Raw genomic sequence first — 19171 nt, forward strand, 5'->3', positions numbered from 1 at the left:
TTGATAGGATCAGGCAATTTTGTGTAACTTATTAATGACGCCGTTGGATATGTCTCAGCTTAACCGATAGAAACGTGTGAATAAATATATTAACAGGAAAAAAAAAAAAAGTCCTTGCATGGTAAAATACGTAGCAGTCATTTATAGCTTTTGTATTGGGCTGGAGCGATCTGCCGTGTTTATTCTGTTTCGTTTAAACTTTATCTAAAGCGCACCCCCGTCCTCCCCACGCAGACAGAATACGCCGTAATAAACATATCTTGCTCCTGACAGTTTCAATGGAAATGCTAAGGTTTATTACTCAGATCAATTTCTGATGAATAAATATGATTATAACGCTACTGCTCTAGCATTGCTGAGGCTTTTTCCAGCAAACATACTTTTACACAGTTTTGTCTTGGATGGAGGGGAGAAAGTGACATTAAATACTTAAACATCTTGGAGCCGGTCTCTGGTCTGCAGAAAGTCCAGCTCAGATCTACTCCTGATGGACTAATCCCCTAAGTAAAAAAAATGGGATCTCTGACAGGTAACTATTAAGGAAATTATTATATACTGCCGTCGATGGCGTTGTCAGGACAATCTCATGACTTACAAACTATTTCCAAACGTCAGCTCTTCATCAAAATCTCCAGCCCAATTCAGAATCATAAAACCACCAAATTCGACCCTAACAGAAGCCAAAAGCTTAAAATACAGCCAGAGCTATTCAGGGCAAAGCGTCATGAAAATGGCTTTAGAAAAATTTTGTTTCTCTTGGCTTCAGTGCTCAGATCACGGCAGCTTTACTTGTGCCGAATGTAAATATTTGGTCCTGGATTCACAAGTGTGTTGAAAATTATTCCCAAATTTTCCTTGCACAGAAAGGTTTGATTTGTATACAAAGGTCATCAATTTCTGCTCCTGAAGCTCTACTTGAGAATTTCTATGTTTCTTTGTGCTGTTAGAGAAGTGGCCTTTGCTTTGGGGTGCCTTTTCTCCCGTCCTCACACAGACACCGTTATTTTGTTGTGTGGCTGTTGGTTGGGCTTTTTTTTATTTTATTTATTTATTTAAAGTTTTTATTTGCGTTTGGTTTTTACCTCCAGGCATGGATCAATTTCTTTTTTTTTTTTTTTTTTTTAATTGGGGAAAAAAAGGCTGACTGTAGGGTGCTCAGGCGTTTCTGTCTGTAGGGATGACGAACGCCTGCATTCTGGTTGGCACTGGAGCCCGGTACTTTTGAGTGCTAACAAATGACAAGCCCCGGCTCGGCGCGGACCCGCTGCCGAGGAGGCTGCGGGAATGGCAGATTGCCTTCTCGAGGGCGTGGCGGGGGGAGTTGCGAGGGCCGCTGTCACACCGCTTTTTTGCCAATCCCGTCTAAAATAATTCCAGGGAAGCAGGCGGTGTGCGCGGAAGGGAAGGGTGGTCGTGCCTGTGGGTTAAGCACACGTGGAAGGCGAGGAAGAGCGGGCACACCTCGGCGGGGTGGGGCGCGCGATACCCCGTGGGTCTGAGACCCGCTACCATGAGCAGCAGCTCTGGGTATCGCAGGGATGTCTGCCGTGACCCCAGGATGATATTTCACAGAGGAGACGGGGGGAAGGAGTACGCTCCAAAGAGTGGGGGTTTCGAGTGGGGCTTTTTAATAAATAAATAAGGCAGGTTACACATGATGCCGTGGCCCGGGGCATGTGCGGCAGACGGGCAGAGTGGGGGGCTGAGCAAGGAAAGGTGGAGAGCCTTGTTTCCCAAGGCCAGTCGCCTGCGGTGGGATGAACTGAAACGTCCTGGGCTACGGGCTAGAGCAACTGTGACAGGGATACCAGGAGGGAAGAAAGAGACACCCACCCGGAACGCCCGGGGTGGGGTGGGCAAACCCCCGGCATCGGGCTTCCCGTAGAAAGCGACCAGGGTCGGCACAAAGCGTCCCAGAGTGCGTCCCTCAGGACAGCTGCGGGTGGGTGCTGCAGGAGACAGAGAAGGAGCACGACAGACCGCCCGGGAGGAGCTAGCCCCCACTTCTTCCCGTCTCCCCAGAGTGATGCCACTCACCGGAGACCACCTGCCCAGGGCAGGGGGCGACCGCGTCTCCTCCAGAAGCACCACCTCCCACACACACACCATGTGTTGCATTCCTCAAGAAATTTAGTTATTCTTCAGGTCTGGCTAGGGCAGAGGCAGGAAAAAGGAGGAAAAAAGAAAGGGAGAAAAAAGGCAAATGGAGAAAAAGGCCTGTGAGGAAGGGCCCCAGCATTAATGATGGGAAATGAGGCCTGGCTGGGCACCACCAGTTGTGGAGGCCTGGAACAGCACTGCCACCCCCAGCCTGGCTGGGGGGGCCTGGAAATCAGCAGGGCTGGGACACACAGTTCAGACTGGGGGGGTCCGGGTGTGACTGTTCCCATCCGCTTTGCAACAGGCCCGGGCCAGGAGAGGGGCCTCCCAAAAAGCTCCAGCCGAGGGAAGAAGGCAGGGGCTGGGGGAAGCCCAAGAGCAACACTCCGGTTTTACAGCTTGTAGGTGTCCTCAGAACGGAGCACAACTAAATACACTAAAAATTGAAAGCTATAATGTATTTTTTTTTTTTTTTGCAGGTCAAAGCTGCTCACTGCACAAACTGTCTTCCATCTACCCCACTCCTTAGGTGTGTGCATATATATGTGTATATATGTATCTACATCCCCATGTCTGAGTACTTCTTTTAATGTGTCTGTGTCTATCTCCGTGTATATATTTATATATATATATATATGTATGTATGTACGTATGTATATGTGTGTATATATATATATCTGTGTGTGTGTAGCGCCTTGTGGAGCTTGGCAGGTGAAAGCAATTATTTGTTTAGGAATACACTGGAAATGTATCCGAGCTCCCCAATTACATGCAGCCTGGCCACTCACAAAATAATTATGCCATCAACTGGGTTTTATATTATACTGTAACCCCTCAACCCGCCTCCCTCCCCGCCAGAAACAGCCTGTAAAAGTTGTCACCACTAATCTCCAGAGGAACTTTTCCTTTCTGCAGCAGATGAGAGAGGAACCAGTGCCGTTCCGGATTGGGTTACACGAGGGAGGAGACGGAGGTGGAGAAGAGAAACACAGAAAGGAAGGAGAAAAAACAAACAAACAAAAACAACTGAAACCTTCCCCTAAAGTCTCCCAAAACTCTTCCACCTTCAGATCCCAGCCTGGACCCTGGCCTGGGGAAAGTAGCATCTAGTGCAACAGAGGGAAAATTAAGTCTCCAAGTTGCCAGCTCCATCTCCTTAACACATTGCAGATCCACAGAGGTTAAAGAAAGAACCAAAGCTCATTTCCCAATTTAATGTGAGTTGTGGCCGTTTTAAAGTGTCCCTGTAATTTGTCGAGGAAATGCCTCTCGTCGACTGAACTGTGCTTTAACCTGGTCAGCCCAGGAATGAGGCTTTTATTGATGGATGCCCAGAGTCCCGTCTCCCCTCTCCAGCAGGCACAGGACATCGGAGATGGGTTTCTCCTCTGGACCCCAGCAAACTTCACCGGCCCTTCACCCATCGGCTATTTCTACAAACTACGTTTAAAAACTGCTTTCCCTCAGCGGGGAGCAAATGAAAACCACCAAGCGTTTCCACCCAGACGAAGGGAAAAATTTCTCCCCGCCGCACAACCCCCGCTGCCCAGAGCAGAGCAGTCTGAGCATGTTTAGGCTGCCTCTGTATTACAATTGTGCCCAGCCCGGCTGGGAAACATCTGATTACTGCCCCTGTAATCTGTTGACACTATCACCCAGATAAACAAGCTGCCATCGATCTTTTCATTAGGTGATCAAATAACAAACAAAGCAGGTGAAAGAGAAGAACGCTGAAATGCTTGCACGTCCCCAGCCCGGCGCCCTGCCGCTGCAGCTGGCCCTGGGACGTGAGGTGGGTGCCTGCCGTACCCGCGTGGGTCACCTCTGTGAGACACTCGCGTTATCTGGGGAGGGGAGCAGTAGAAATTCCCACACATGTTTCTATAGGGGGAAAGGGGAACGGAAGGGAGGAGGGAGAAAAAAATCTCGGACAGAATGAGGACTAGGCGCCTCTCACTCCTCCCAAATAACGGGATGCCCAAATACAATGACGCCAGGGGAGGAGGTGGCCCGGGGGGGGGCAGGATTGGGGAAGGTTTCCCTGCCAAGTGTCGCGGCCCCGCTCCCCTCCCTCTGCCCCGAAACCACGAGGAAGGAAGCGGCGACTTGCCTGGGGTGGCCCGGAGAGTCGAGGCCGTCGACAGGGTGCCCGGTCCGGGAGGAGCCGGGCTGCGGCTGCTGGGTCCGTCCACCTTCTCTCAGGCTTTCTGCCTCTGTCTGTGTCTGTGTCTCTGTCTCTCTCTCTCCCTCTCTCTCTCTCTCTCTCTCTCTCTCTCCCCCCCCCCTCCGTGCCTTGCTCTGCCTCTTTTACTCTCTTGTCTCTTCACAGTCTGGGGAGTAAAATCTAGATGATATACATACGAAGCTTGCTTTTTTGTCCTATTTAATCTTATTCGTTTCACCTTTTCACTGACCAAGAGACAGGACGGAGACTTTATTTGGAAAGAGCGAGAGAGAGGAAAGAAGCCTACTGTTGCATAGTCAATAACATCCTTTTTGTCAATGCAATATACAACAGAGACGGCTTGGCCAAGGGGCTCATTGAAAATCTCTTCATTATTTCGGGACAAAATCAAGCGTTTATTCTGATCCTAGAAATGATGAAGGAATCTTTTCTTCAGGCGGCTCCCAGCCTCAGATTTCAGAGTTGACAGGGAAAGAAAAAAAAATATTGTAATCACTATACATCAAAGTTGAGTGGCTTATTTTTTTTCCCCTTTACTTTTAATTAAAGCAACATCTCTTTACAAAAATAAGTAATAACAATAAAACTTCTGCCACCTATTTCATCCCCTTTCCTTCTGCAGGTTTTCTATCCAGCTTCTAATCTGATTATAAACTTTTATGGGAGCTATGAGAAGGGTATGGTGCCGAGTAGAGGGGCCTGGGGTGTTAGTTTTGGTGGTATTTTTTGTTGCGTGAGGGAAGTGTTCAGTTTTTACAGTCTGTTTCTTCTTTGTCACATGCAGTCTTCTGAACCCAAGGCAAATTTCAGGCCGCTGACAAAAGGGAAACTGCCGATAAGGCTGCCTTGTGAGGGAGACAGAAATTGAAAAGTGGGTTTTCTCCTCACTGCAGTTTTCTATTTAAAATTTAAAAAAAACCGGAAAGTACATTTTTTGGTAAAAATCGGGAGTGTGGTGGAAGGCCGCAGACAGGCGCGGAACCCCCCGCTTCCCTGGCTCCCCCGGGCCGGCGACTCCATGCCCACTAGATGGCAGCCGGAGCCAGCGATTCCGGCTCGCCGGAGCCGAGGCCGCGCCGGGCCGCGGAGGGGAGCGGAGGGGGAGAGACACCCCCCCACCCCCCCGCGCATCCCCCCTACCCGCGTGGAGCCGCTTACTTCGGGACATCATGGGATCCCGGGGGAGGGGAGGACATTGCGTGCAGGGCTTTTGGGGGTTGTTCTGATTGCTCACACACCCCCAACATAAAATTAAAGGGTAGGGGTGAAACCCCCGCGAGAAGCGTGGAGCCCTGCGGGCCTGCGGGTGGACACGTTAGGTGAGGAATGAAGGGTGAGGGACGAAGGACAGGCTGAAAAAATAGCCTGAAGTGGGGTGGGAACATATGGGGATTTGAATATGTGTGTGGACTCTAGCGCGTGTGTGTGCAAGGGTGCACATATACGGGCGCCTGCCCCTCCGTGCAGAGCCAGTGTTTCCTTTTCCAACATTAAAACTCTTGGAATGGCTTTTGCAAAGGGAAAGCGGGAGACAAATCCCTATTTCAGATCTGTAGGGGGAAAAAAAGAAACAGAAAACCCCACACCAACTTTTCAGAAGGAGCCCACATCGTGCCCTTTTAATCGCACCTTTCTGCTTATCGCAATGCATCCTCCTGTGGCCGTGTGTGTGTTGGGCTGGGGGGGGGTAGAGGGGCCGTAGACGACCCATACTAATCAGGTCTCAAAGTAAATAGCAGCACAGGGGGATCTCAATGTAAATTGTGCTTGTCAGAAGAATCTCCTCTCCCTCTCTCTACCCTTCCTCCCTCCCTTTCTCCCTCCCTCCCTTCCTTCCCCCTCCCTTCTCCCCTCCCTTCCCCATCCCAGTCAGTAGGTAGCGGAGAATTTAAAAAAAAAATAAATAAATAAAAGAAAGAAAGAAAAAAAGAAAGAAAGAGGGGAGGAAAAGCTCGGGGAGGGGGGGAGGGAGTTGGGGGGGTAACCAATGGAGTGAAAGAGGCTTGGCTAACCTTAGCCTCCCATTTTCTCTCCCCCCAGTTCAGGGCTCTGACCAGTCAGTCGCCTTTGATTATCAGTTGCCAGCAGCCCTTCTCTTGGCTCCTTGACACGAGCTCCATATAAGGCAGCGATCTCCATAGAAACGTGTCAGTTTCAATAGTAGTGTCAAAGTTCACTATATACAGACATTCGCGCAGATCCCCCTTTCGGAAACATTGCTGTGCTAGGCTTCCCGTTTAAACGCATTCATTTTTTGGGTCTCTCTCTCTCCCTCTCTCTCCCTCTCTCCCCCTCTCTCTCTCTCTCCCCCCCCTCCCTTTCTTGCATATTCTATTAGTTGTGTGCCCCCCCCTTCATCTCCCTCTTCTCCTTCCTTTTCTTCTTTTTTCCACCCTTCCTCCTTGTGTCTTTCGCTTCATTCCTGCAGGAGAAGAGGAGAGAGGTGAAACTGAAAAAAAAAAAAAAAACAAACTCGGAAAGAAAGAAAGAAAAAAGGGGGAAAGCAGAGAGAGAAACAGGGGGGAGGGGGAAAGTCCGGAGAGAGAGAGAGAGAGAGAGAGAGAGAGAGAGAGAGAGAGAGAGAGAGAACGCGTTCACATCTTAATACCGTTATTATTTTGACCATTCTTGCCTATTTTTTTATTTTGGGGGAGGGCTTCTTTTCTGGGTGATGAGTTTTTACACGAAATACTTTTTTTAGGCAACTAAACAAACAAAAAAATAATCTTTTTGGGGCGATTTCCACCGATTTTCTTCTTTTTTTTTTTTCTTCGCAACCAGTATCGTGCGCTCTCACAGGAGAAGAGGACGGAAAAGGCAAGAAAGAGGAAAAGAAGAGGATTTATTTACCGACCTACTTTGGATCTCTCTTATTCCTGCAAGTGTCATTATTATTCCCGTTCTCTATTTTTACACTTCGCCGTGAATTCATCTCCTCTGCGAATTTAGTCACATCCGATTTTTTTCTGCGATTTAAAAAAAAAAAAAAAAAAAAAAAAAAAAAAAAAAAAAAAAGCGAGAGAGAGCGCGAGCGAGCGAGAGAGACAGAGAGCGAGAGAGAGCAGCTCGGGAGAGAAAGAGCAGCGACCGGCAACCTCCTCCTCCTCCTTCCCCGCCGCCGCCGCGACAGGAGATCAAACTGCCTCAGCTCCCCGCCCGCCTCCGCCGCGCTCCCCGGCTCCGCCGCCCAGAATGGCTGACGGCGCCCTGCCCTGGCCCTGGCCCCTGGACACCTCCATCCTCTGATCGCCGGCGAGCGGCTCCTCTCTCGACCTCCCGCCTCCCCGAGAGCCCACACCGGCACCGGCGGCGGCGACAGCGGCGGCGACAGCAGCCTCCGCGGGAGCGGCGGCGGCCGAGCCCCGGCGGCGGCGAGCGGCGAGCGGCGACCTACTCCTCCTCTTCCTTCCCCTCCTCCTCCTCCACCTCCTCCTCCTTTTCCTCCTCCTCCTCCTCGGCGGCGCCGCGGCTTCCTCTATGCCTGCACATCCTCCGCGCTCGTAGCGCCCGGACCGCGTGTGCCTGTGCCCCTGCGAGGGCGCGTGGGCGCGGGTGGGGGACCGGGTGCCGGGCGTTTGCGCGCGTGTCTGCCTGCGTGTGCGTGTCCGGCGTGGTACTCTCCTGAATGCCTCTCCCGACAGCCTTGTTTGCCGTTTCTGATTTTGCAACTTGAAGTGGCGGCGGGGGGGGGGGGGGGAGGGCGAGGAGAGGCAGTGAGAGCCGGGGAGAGCGGGAGCAGAGGGGGGAAGCGGTCAGGCGGGGGTATTTTAAACAGAGGGGGGAGTGCTGGAAAGGGCAGGGAAGGAAAGGAAAGGAAAAGGAAGGGAGGAAAAGGAAAGAGAAGGGGGGGGGAAAAGAAAGAGGGAGAAAATCCTCCGTCGCCCCCTCCCCCTCTCTAAAAAAAAAATTAGCAAGAGCGCGAGCGAGAGGAGGGGGGCTCGCGGCGGTGAAAAATAAATAAAATAAAGAAAACGGCAGGAGCGGCTCCAGCCGGCAGCAGCGGCGGCGGCAGCAGGGCAGCGGCGGCGGCAGCCGAGGCGGAGGCAGGCGGCAGCAAGGGTCCCCCCGCTCTCCGCTCGCCCCCGGCGCCCGGGCGGCCGCCACCCCCCCGCCCCCCGCCTCACTCCCCGGCAGCCCGGAGCGAGACGCGCCGCTCCCCAGCACTTTTTTGGGCCCGAGATATGGCAATGGTAGTTAGCAGCTGGCGAGATCCGCAGGAAGACGTGGCCGGGGGCACTCCGAGCGGCCCCAACCCCGCCGCGACGCAGCCGGCCCGGGAGCAGCAGCCCCAGCAGCAGGGGAGTTCGGCCACCCCACACACCCCGCAGACCCCCAGCCAGCCGGGACCCCCCTCCACGCCGGGTACGGCCGGAGACAAGGGAGCGGGCCAGCAGGGCTCGGGGCAGAGCCAGCAGCACATCGAATGTGTGGTGTGCGGGGACAAGTCCAGCGGCAAGCACTACGGCCAGTTCACCTGCGAGGGCTGCAAAAGTTTCTTCAAGAGGAGCGTCCGCAGGAACTTAACTTACACATGCCGCGCCAACAGGAACTGTCCCATCGACCAGCACCACCGCAACCAGTGCCAGTACTGCCGCCTCAAGAAGTGCCTCAAAGTGGGCATGAGGCGGGAAGGTGAATATTTCTTCCCTACTATGCTATCGCTCCCCTCTCCCCGTGGCTGTGCAGGCGTGCGTGTGCGAGGGCTCTCCGTCTGTCTGTGTCTGCCTGTCCGTAAGCGCACACACGCGCACCTATATGCATATACATATATATATATATACACACACGCGCACACGCGCGGCGTGCAAACACACGCACATATAAATATAAATATATAAAAATAAATACACACACGCACACATATATATGTGTGCGTGTGTGTATATATATATATATATATATATATATTTACGGCTCTTCGTAGCAATCCAGGACTCTCTATATATTTCCATGCACACGTCAATCTCTTCCTCTGCCTGCACTCCATCTGGCAGCTTTGCACCAGGTTCTGTTGTTATTGTCGATGGTGGTTGGTGGTGTTTTCTTTTGCTTTTCGGTTTGTGCCTTCTGCCCTCCCTCCCGCTCCTCCCCACCCCCTTCTCCGGCACGGCCACACTCTCCCCTTCCTTGATAATTGTGCAGAGAATTTATTATTATTATTATTATTATTATTATTATTATTATTATTATTATTATTACTACAACTGCTGCTACTATTACCATCGCTTGCTAAATATTTATCATTTAGCCGCTCTCCCCACTTCCCCCTGCGCGCGCGTGTATGCGTGTGTGCGTGTGCGTTTTAGATGTGGTTTTGTCTATTGTTGGCATGAGACCGGAGGGTGGGGGGAGATACATCTTTCTCCCGTACGAGATGTGATTCCATTCAGCTTCCTTCCCCCTCACCCCCTCCCCACCCCTTTTCCACCCCATCATTTCTTTTTAAACCTGCAATACTTCTCGGTAGATTCATCTCTCAGGCTCATTTTTCCCGAAAGAAAGATGAAAGACGTGTAATTAGAGAAAGAGGAAAGAGTGTGAAAAAGATGGAAAGGAGAAAAGGGGGAAAAAAAAGAAAAAGAAAAAGGGAGGAAATGTGCTACTCTATCTTCGCTTCCCTGTGCTTCTCGGTGCCCCGGAGTGTGCTTCTGTATGGTTCTGTGCGAGATTTGGCCTTGTTTTCATTCCATGCGTTCAAAGGAAAGTTTGTGACTGAACCGTGTTTCTGTACTTCTGTCTTTTTTTTTTTTTTTTTTTTTTTTTTTTTTTTTTTTTATTGCGCTGCTCATTTTATTTCTTCATCAAACTCCACCCTCTCCTTAAAGTCTTCATACAAATCTCGATTTATAACCTCTTTACCGGTTCTTCTCATTTTAGCAGCATCCGCAGCCTGCATCTGGCAGCGGTGTCCCCACCATTTCCAACTGCTCTGCTATTTTTTTTTTCTCCTCCTTTCCAAAAGTTGCCTGTGGTTTTCCTTGCGTTCAGACTTATTCTCGTGCAGAAAGATTTCCTGTCCTCCTTTCTCCTCAAAATGTTTTCTCTCTGTTTAAAGTTTACCCTGTGACTGTCGTTAAAAATCTTCTAAAGATGTCACATCAGCAAAATAGTTGATTTTGTGGAGCAGGGATTTTAAAACTGTATTTTATATGTGACAAGAAAAGGAATTGAATTAGGCTGCTCCAGATCTGAAAGAGCTCACAAATATGACGGCTTCATTGGTAGCTGCAGGGGCTGTTGGTAAGCACCTGGGAGAGTGGAGGCAAGCAAAAATTTTTTTTGAAAAGGAAGGAGGAGAAAAAATAAACAAACAAAAAGTGAGAATTGTGCACGCAGTTAAATGAAAAATATCTGCCAGGTTTGCAAGTAGATTGAAGAGGGAGAGGTAGGCTGGAGGGCAGCAGGACAGAGGTCTGGCCCGGGTGGCGAGGAGGGCTCGCTGGGGAAGAAAAGAGAAAGTTGAGGAAAATGTGGCACGCCGGAAACATGAGTGATTGCATGTGCGGGTGTGTGCCAGCAAGCGTGTGCGGTTGTGCGGGTGTGTGTCTGTGTCTGCAGGGTACAAGCCTGAGTAGCCTATCTTCCCCTGAAGTTACATTTGTTTACATGGCAAGCGGCTGCAAACGCTGGCACTGATGGAGTAAAACAAACGCACACACCAGGAAAAAAAAAAACAAACAAAAAAAAACCCAAAAAAAACCCCACCAACTTTGGTCAGCTTTCGGGACTCGAGGCATGCTTACGCTCTGTGTGGAGATGGTTAATGAATCCAGTGTTTTTGCAGTTGCAAGCTTGTGCATTCACTGTGCAACGCTGACTGCAGGCTTTTGCAGTGGCAACAGCTCACCAAAGATATTAATTACACCGTCCCCTTTTTTTTCCACGAATGTTTGGCTATTGTAAGTTTGGACATTTTTATTTTATTTCCCCCTTTCCCTTGATAATATTTAACCTTTCTCTTCCTTTTAGCAGGGAAAACTTTGCTGGGCGGGGGAGGGGGGGACTCTATGGAAAGCTGATTCTGTGTAATAAAGTTAGCAGTGGGGAGCTGGAACGCTGCGACCTGTTCCAGCTTGAAGGGTAACGACGAGGTATTTTTGAAGAATAAGGACCCATTTGGTTTTATGAATTATTTTATTTAATATTTTATTCTAAAAAGAGACACACCAGTTCCCTTGTAAATTTCAGTGGTATCAGGGCAATAGGCTGGGATTCACAACAGACCTTGACTATATTTTTTACAGTTGGCGGTGATTTTTAACTCTACTTTCTCACCACCCGGAGGATTTCTTTGATTTTTTTTTTTTTTTTTTTTTACGTGCGGGGCTTTCTTTTGTTACGAGAGGGGAGGGGGGAAGAGGGGGTTGTGTGCGGATTTGACTTGTTTGCCTTGGCTTTTTTTTTTTTCTTATTTTTTTTCCCTTTCTTTTTAATCTGTTTATTTTGTGAAGCCTGTCTGCATTGTGGTCGGGGGTGGGGGGAGTGGAACGCGCTTGGCTGCCGCTGGGCTGAGGCTGCCTGAGCAAGGGTCGGGGCCGGGGCCGGGGCCGAAGCAGGGGCCGGGCGGGGGGCGCAGTGCAGGTCGGGGGCAGCTGCCCGGCTCCGCATGCCTCTGTCTGTCCGTGCCTGTGCGTGTGCCGGGGGCGAGGCGGTGGCGGGGAGGGGAAGAAGCTCGGCATTGTCTCCGGCTGGTTGGCAGCGCAGCCGGGGCGATGCCTGCGAGCCTCCTGGATGCACATTTCCTCTCCTTCTCTCCTTCTTTTTGTCAGCGGTTCAGCGAGGAAGAATGCCGCCCACCCAACCCAACCCCGGCCAGTACGCCCTGACCAACGGCGACCCCCTGAATGGGCACTGCTATCTCTCGGGATACATCTCCCTCCTGCTGCGGGCCGAGCCCTACCCCACCTCCCGCTACGGCAGCCAGTGCATGCAGCCCAACAACATCATGGGCATCGAGAACATCTGCGAGTTGGCCGCCCGTCTGCTCTTCAGCGCCGTCGAGTGGGCCCGCAATATCCCCTTCTTCCCCGACCTGCAGATCACCGACCAGGTGGCCTTGCTGCGGCTCACCTGGAGCGAGCTCTTCGTCCTCAATGCTGCCCAGTGCTCCATGCCCCTCCATGTGGCCCCGCTCCTGGCCGCCGCCGGCCTCCACGCCTCCCCCATGTCGGCCGACCGCGTTGTCGCCTTCATGGACCACATCCGCATCTTCCAGGAACAGGTGGAGAAGCTGAAGGCGCTGCACGTCGATTCGGCTGAATACAGCTGCCTGAAAGCCATCGTCCTCTTCACCTCAGGTGAGGGGACGGGTTGGGGATGTGAGACGTCTGGGAAAAAAAAAAGAAAAAAAGAAAAAAAAAAAAAAAGAAGAAAAAGAGCAATCCGCCCCCAAAACCACCTATGGGAAAATTAGGAAAATATATTTAAATAGAATTATTTTTAAAGGAAAGGGACAGGAGGCCGAGGAGGCATAGCACCTGATGGGGGTACACTCTGGTCCAGGGATCAGCCTCTCCCTCATTGCCACGGATACAGGCTTTTTAACACACAGCCCCTCCAAAAAAATAATGTTAAAAACCAAAATCAAATTAAGTGTAGGCGGTGGAAACATGCATGTTAACAATTTTTCCCTGTGATAGATGGTTTGAATTAACTAGCAGGAAAGTTGCATTAGCATTGCCTTTGAAGTGCTCTGGTCATAGCCTATAAGAATATAATACGTATACTATTATTGCAACCTGCAAGGGAGAATTTATAAACATCAAAGGGGAACTATGTGAAGGAAATATAGGAAATGGAAACAAGGCAAGATAAGAGTCTGGGCAGTGTAATTTTTTAATTATTATTCTAATTATCATCACGATGTGGCTAATTGCCACCTTTCCTACTTGGTTTTTTTTATTATTATTATTATTTCTTTTTCATTTTATACCCCCTCAACCCATGCCCTAGCTCCACTCTTGTACGAGCTTCTCCCCTCTTTTCCCGATTAGCAATAACTAAGCAGTTCTGATAAATGTGACTTAAAACCAGGCCAAGGCAAAATTAAAAGCATTCCTGAACAAAGATGGCAAATCGTTCAAAGGCCTTGTTTAACACTGAGCAGTTTATAATCCATCAATATTTGTTGCCTTTCAAGCACGAAAGATAGTATTTACATTGTATTAAAATGACTCCTAAATTTGCACTATATTGTAATGTAGCAAATGCAGTATTAATATCGATTTGAACATCAGATAATTTATTTAGACAGGAGTATCTAATTTGTATGCAGGGTGGTCGGAGACATGTACTGTGACTGCCCCCTTTTACTTCCAGTGCAAATGCAGTCTCACAGCGTTGGAGGGAATATTTCTTTGCAAAGGATAATGTGCAAATCTTAAAACAAATGGAAGATTTACTGAATAGCCAACTCGACATTTTAATGTATTTTATCATAATAAGTCTTCTTGATGGAAACATGTTTTTCAAGAGTGACAAAGAGACCTGCCTGCATTTATCAGGGTGATTTAACTCCACAGCCTGCCTGCAGACTCCCAGACTTTCCTTTCCCATTCATTTCAGGGAGCTCATCAATACTCAGGGACAGTCGAGGAGAATATTTTTTTTTCCCCAGACCCAATTTGGAGAGATTCTTCCCAAGCAGAGCTGGGAAAACATCTGGCCTGTGCCTCAGCCCTTCCACTTGCCAAAGGCCCTGTGAAGGAAGTTGACCCTGACAGAGATATGTTTGAGGGAATATTTTTTTTTTTCTTTCTCTTCTCTCCCTGTTACCCCCAGCCTTCCCCCTTTACTTCCAAAACAATTGACCAAAAGGGGAAGTGGCCTTAGAGGAGCCCCTCATTTACATATAATAAAAACAAATGTAATAACATTTGTGAGGGGAGAAGCCTCTTCCCACAGTGGAGTGGAGAATGAAGGAAGGGAACAATAATATTATTTCGGAGTAGGATCACACAGGGCATCTCAGAAAATGGGAATACTGCTGTCAGGAGTAATCTACTACTCCTTACCCCCATCTGCACTTTACCACTTTTCACTAAACTTGTTTTCATTGCATATTCAGAGGGGAATTCATGGGAAGCGTTTCGCAAAGTCCTCCAACTTTGAAACAAACTTTAAGTGACAGTAAAGACATTTTTAGGCATATTGTCCAAAGTCCTTCACTAAGGACTAAGTATCTAAAACTGGCATGGATTTCTCCTGTTGTGGTTTTTACATTTGGGCTCCAGAGAGCATGTATTTAATCTGTAAAATTCTGGACACCATTCAAAAGCTGTGTAGTAACCCCAAACCTGCTCCTTTCTTGCCTCCTTTCCTCTTCTGTCCCATACCCTCCTTTTTGCCCTCATCTCCTTCTCCCTGCTGCCAAACTTTAGCATGACTAATTCCTACATCTACCTTTTCATCGTCATAAATAAATGTTTCCGGGAACAGACAGAGACAGATAACATAAATCAAATAAATCTATTTGCAGCGCAATAAGAACTTTTGATTTCTAGTTAGATGCCAGCTGATTACGTCTATATTTTCTGAACACTAAACTCTTCTGAACATGTAACATGAAATACATTGCCACCACTAGAAAGGGGAAGGCTGGAGTGTGTTGAACAGTAATGGTTATTTATTTACATAATTTCTTTTCCATAGACTGGAAGAAGAAATATAGAGCTTTCCCTTATTGACACACTGCCATATAAAAAAGCAAGGCTCACACAGGATTTTCACATTAGCCCACTTTCTGAGATGGAATAATAATTCACCTTCGGTAAACATGGATTGCATTATTTCTCCCATGGATTGCACCTCTCTGGGCTGCATAATCTAATCGAGTTGTGGATCCCTTAATTATTATTATTTTTAATCTCATTCTGAAGGGAGAATTGAGCCTTCTCACCCCCACTTAAGGCTGCAGAATAAAACCCAAGTGAAGGCGTATGCCAGACCATTTAAAATAATTGAAGCCAAACAGATACTGTTGGCATGAGAAAATTCTGAGTTTTTGGGGGTCTAAGGCAAAACCCATGGCAAATTTTTCAAACACACACGCACCCATCAGACTGATGACCTTTTAGAGAGCAAGTTCTCCATCCACGTTGTCCAGTGACCTGCACTTATAGGTGCACTTATCGTAAATGTCTGATAAATATTTTACTAACCTTAAGGGTATGACATATGGGACATAAAGAAAAAAGCCCTGCCAGGGTGTCAGTAAGACCCTTTCATATAGCATTGTTTGGAAGTTGAATAGGATCCTAATGCATAATGGGCAGATAATGCATGTAAAATAGCAAGATATATGTAAATATGGAATGTGATTTGTGGCAATCAACATATGAACAGGTCTGTGGTTTTGATACGTATTGCAAACAAGAACAGGCCCCAGCTTTTGATAGATATATATGTTGCAACCTGGTGCTTTAGATGTTGCAAAATATCATTGCATTAAAGGTAGAGTATAGATTAGCAGAGCAGCCTGGCTCAGATAATTGTGTGTCTGAGGGATGCCAAGTCCGCAGCTCAGGTCAAAGGTTCTCCTCCTCAGAAGTTCCTAAATTATGGCTTGTTTTATTTGTATTTTTGCTTGAGGCCATAGTATTGTAGATGAAGGTGTTCAGAAATTTTTGTAAAATCAGTTCTTGATAAGGAAAGAATTAAGCTTCAGAAATGCTGGTGCAATGGATTCTATTTTATTTTATTTTTAGCTTTAAATAATTTGTTAATTTATTGTGTCTTTCCAGGGTCACAGCTCTACATTCCCACTTTTATCATGTCTTTTTGGGGGCCAGTAACTAATTCATATATGGATCTATATATTAGCAAAGTCTGGCTTTGATCTGTTAAACTGCACCGCTAGCTGACCGCCTTGCTCTGATCTTGACGGCTGGAGGTTTTCTTGGTTTTGTTGGTTGGTTTTTTTGGTTAGGTTTTTTGGTTGTTATTTTGGTTTGGTGTTTTTAATATCCATTCTTAATCTTTGAAACAATGTGGGTTATTTCAACCATCTGGGCATACCAACCACTTTTCCATGACTGTAGTTTCCTAGGAAGTCCTTCCACAAACAGCTGGTGCACAATTATACTCTGGTTTGGGTTATGTGCTCTCAGAGATAGGATGTGTGCTTATAAGTGTCTCTCTGTGTGTGTGCAAATGCACAGATGCATCCATACCTCTCTTTTTGTATCTATGTACACGGAATAACTTGTATAGATACAAATACGTGGATGTGAAAGGTTTCTGCTCTTGGATTAGTACACCTTTGCCCAGCTCATGTAGTTCTGCAAGGTGCAAGACAGTTTGGGTGTCAGAAGGACCTATAAAGAAGTAGTCTCTCTGGTTTCGTTTAGGCAAGGCTTAGCTGATGCAGCTCTCCCCAGCTTTGTGTCTGAGAGCTACAGACGCCTGCTGAGCACAAGCTGGGACTAACCTAGCCGTTTGCTACCGGATTTATCACACAGCCCGCAAAGACGTGGCAAATTTGCAATCGCTGGCAGCGAGGCAGGAGCAGAGGAGACTCCCATGCCCCACGGCATCCCCCAGCCGGCTCCCTGCCGGTCGCTGCAGGTCCCAGTCGCTGCCTGTCTGTGATATGCAGCCATGTCAACAAACTCCTTGTGTGTGCGGCTCTGCTTATTATTGTTATTTGCTACTACTTCTACTACTACTGCTACTACTACTACTATTATTATTATTATTATTATTATTATTATTATTATTATTATTATTATTATTATTATTATTATTTTCCCCAATACCTTACTTTTCCTCCTCTCTGCGTTATTTAAGGGGGCTGGTCCAGGTTTCCAGCATCCTGGTGATGGGCTCCCTGGAGCAGAAACCAGGCTCGACAGCGCAGAGTGTCGGTGGGGGGAATGTGAAAAGGAAGTGTGGGGGGTTCTGTGTGTGTGTGTGACCGGGACGAGCTTGGTGCTGGCACCCCATCGCATCCTGGGTGAAAACACCCACGGTGGCGACAAGGCACGGCGAGGTCGCGTTATTTTTTTGGCAGCAATGCGCGGGATGGGATTGGGGTGGCATGGGGTGAGATAGGATGGGATGGGATGGGGAGTGCGCCTTTGGGCTGCCCCCCATTCTCGCGGCGTTTCCCCCTGTGGTTCCCAGCCACTAACCATCTCCCTCCCGCTTCCTCCTCCTCCTCCTCCTCCTCCTCCTCTACCTCCTCCCTCCACTCTCCCCCCGCCTGCCGCCGTTCTGCGGCTGCCTCCGCGGGTGCGGTGCGGTGGGCAGACGCCTGCGGCCTGTCGGATGCTGCGCACATCGAGAGCCTCCAGGAGAAATCCCAGTGCGCGCTAGAGGAGTACGTGCGGAGCCAGTACCCCAACCAGCCCAGCCGCTTCGGGAAGCTGCTGCTGCGGCTGCCCTCCCTGCGCACCGTCTCCTCCTCCGTCATCGAGCAGCTCTTCTTCGTCCGCTTGGTAGGTAAAACCCCCATCGAAACCCTCATCAGGGATATGCTACTGTCGGGGAGCAGCTTCAACTGGCCTTACATGTCCATCCAGTGCTCCTAGAGCCCATCCCGCACCCCCGGCAGAGAGGCGGCGGAGCGGCGTAGAGGGGAACGCTCGCACGGAGGGGCAGTCGGGGTGCGGGGGGGGCCCGGGAGGTGGACGCTGAACAAAAGAAAGGGCGAGTGGGAACAGAGATGTGGCCGTGGAGGGGAGAAGGACGGACCTGTCGTCCGTGGAGGTTGTGATGTTTTGCCTTTTTTTTTTTTTTTTGGCCTATTTTGGGTTTTTTTTGGTTTTGTTTTTTTTTGTTTATTTGTTTTCTTTCGGCGAGGAGGAAAAAAGAAATAAATAATATTAATAAAAGAGACAAAAAAAAAATGAGTATTGAGGGGATATTAATCAAACCTGAAGGGGATACTGGATCTTCCAGGATTTATTGTGGACTGTTGTTGATATATGCTGTACAGTAAACCAACAAAAAAAAAAAGCATTGAAACTGAACTGAACCTTGTGTACAATGAAAAAAAACCCGCCCAAAACCAAGCAAACAACAACAAATTTTCCATGCGCAAACACTTACCATGAACATTGTTACTCATTTTGTAATATATTAGTCTTTATTTTCATTTTTGGTAAAAGTTAAAACATCATATGCGCATAAAGGAAAAGAAAGGAGAATTAGGGGAAAATAACATTTTCCAAATAATTATAAAACAATTGTCCTGTGTCTATGTATCTATATCTGTTTTGTATTTTTTTCTGGTTCCAAACCAGGTTTCCTGTGATTCTATACTAATAATTTTTGATATAACCCTTTGCTTCTTATAATGAGTGCGATATATGTTGTCAAAGCTGTTCTTCAAGAATTAAAATTGAAGTGAGAATTTAAAAAAAATAAAAGAATTTAGCAAAAAAAACCCCAACTTATCACCCCACAACCCATGAGTCTTGTTGCTTGAAACATGCCAACAATTCACAAAAAAAAAAAAAAAGAAAAAAAGAAAAAAAAGAAAAAAACATAAACAGTAACAACAAAAATCTCCCCACATTTTTAACTCCTTTACTGGTGCTAAAAAGGAGAACTTAAAAAATACTTGGGAGGGGTAACCAAGTCATGTAAACTATGGGATGCTCCAAAATGGACTTGACTGTATAAGCTTAGGTCTGAGCTGTCAAGGCCTAGAAAGAGGGAGCAGGAATTGCAGTGTGATGCCTTAGGTGACCTCGCCTTACTGGGGCTGCACCACAGACTCTCCACCAAGGCTGATGGGCCTATCAGGCTGGCCTAGCCCTTTTGAAACACCTTTTCCCAACACCCGGATTTTCTGCTGAGTTCATACCTTACTTTTTACTCTCAGACACTGTGGGCATGGATTGAAGTCACATATGCCATCATCTCTACCCATGCAGCAGGAGG

The 19171-nt window shown here is 48.1% G+C and overlaps 1 protein-coding gene across 4 annotated transcripts; it reads left to right on the forward strand.

Moving 5' to 3' along the window:
- The first annotated feature begins 8439 nt into the window (after positions 1–8439).
- Positions 8440–18785, forward strand: NR2F1 (nuclear receptor subfamily 2 group F member 1). 4 transcript variants are annotated; one of them, XM_088054506.1, is made up of 4 exons: positions 8440–8917; positions 12055–12582; positions 17534–17721; positions 17806–18785. In XM_088054506.1, the coding sequence occupies exons 1-4, from the start codon at positions 8467–8469 to the stop codon at positions 17812–17814; spliced, it is 1176 nt and encodes a 391-aa protein (XP_087910632.1). In that variant the 5' UTR covers positions 8440–8466; the 3' UTR covers positions 17815–18785. The 4 variants fall into 4 exon arrangements, with proteins under 4 accessions (XP_087910632.1, XP_087910633.1, XP_005533228.1 ...); XM_088054507.1 differs by lacking the exon at positions 17806–18785 and adding an exon at positions 11070–11184 and having other exon boundaries at positions 17534–17667; XM_088054508.1 differs by adding an exon at positions 11119–11184 and having other exon boundaries at positions 8798–8917; positions 17534–18785.
- The last annotated feature ends 386 nt before the right edge of the window (positions 18786–19171 follow it).

This window comes from Pseudopodoces humilis, chromosome 4 (genome assembly GCF_049639895.1).
Source record: "Pseudopodoces humilis isolate 2021_Gansu_Grassland_sample_001 chromosome 4, ASM4963989v1, whole genome shotgun sequence".
Lineage (NCBI taxonomy): Eukaryota > Metazoa > Chordata > Aves > Passeriformes > Paridae > Pseudopodoces > Pseudopodoces humilis.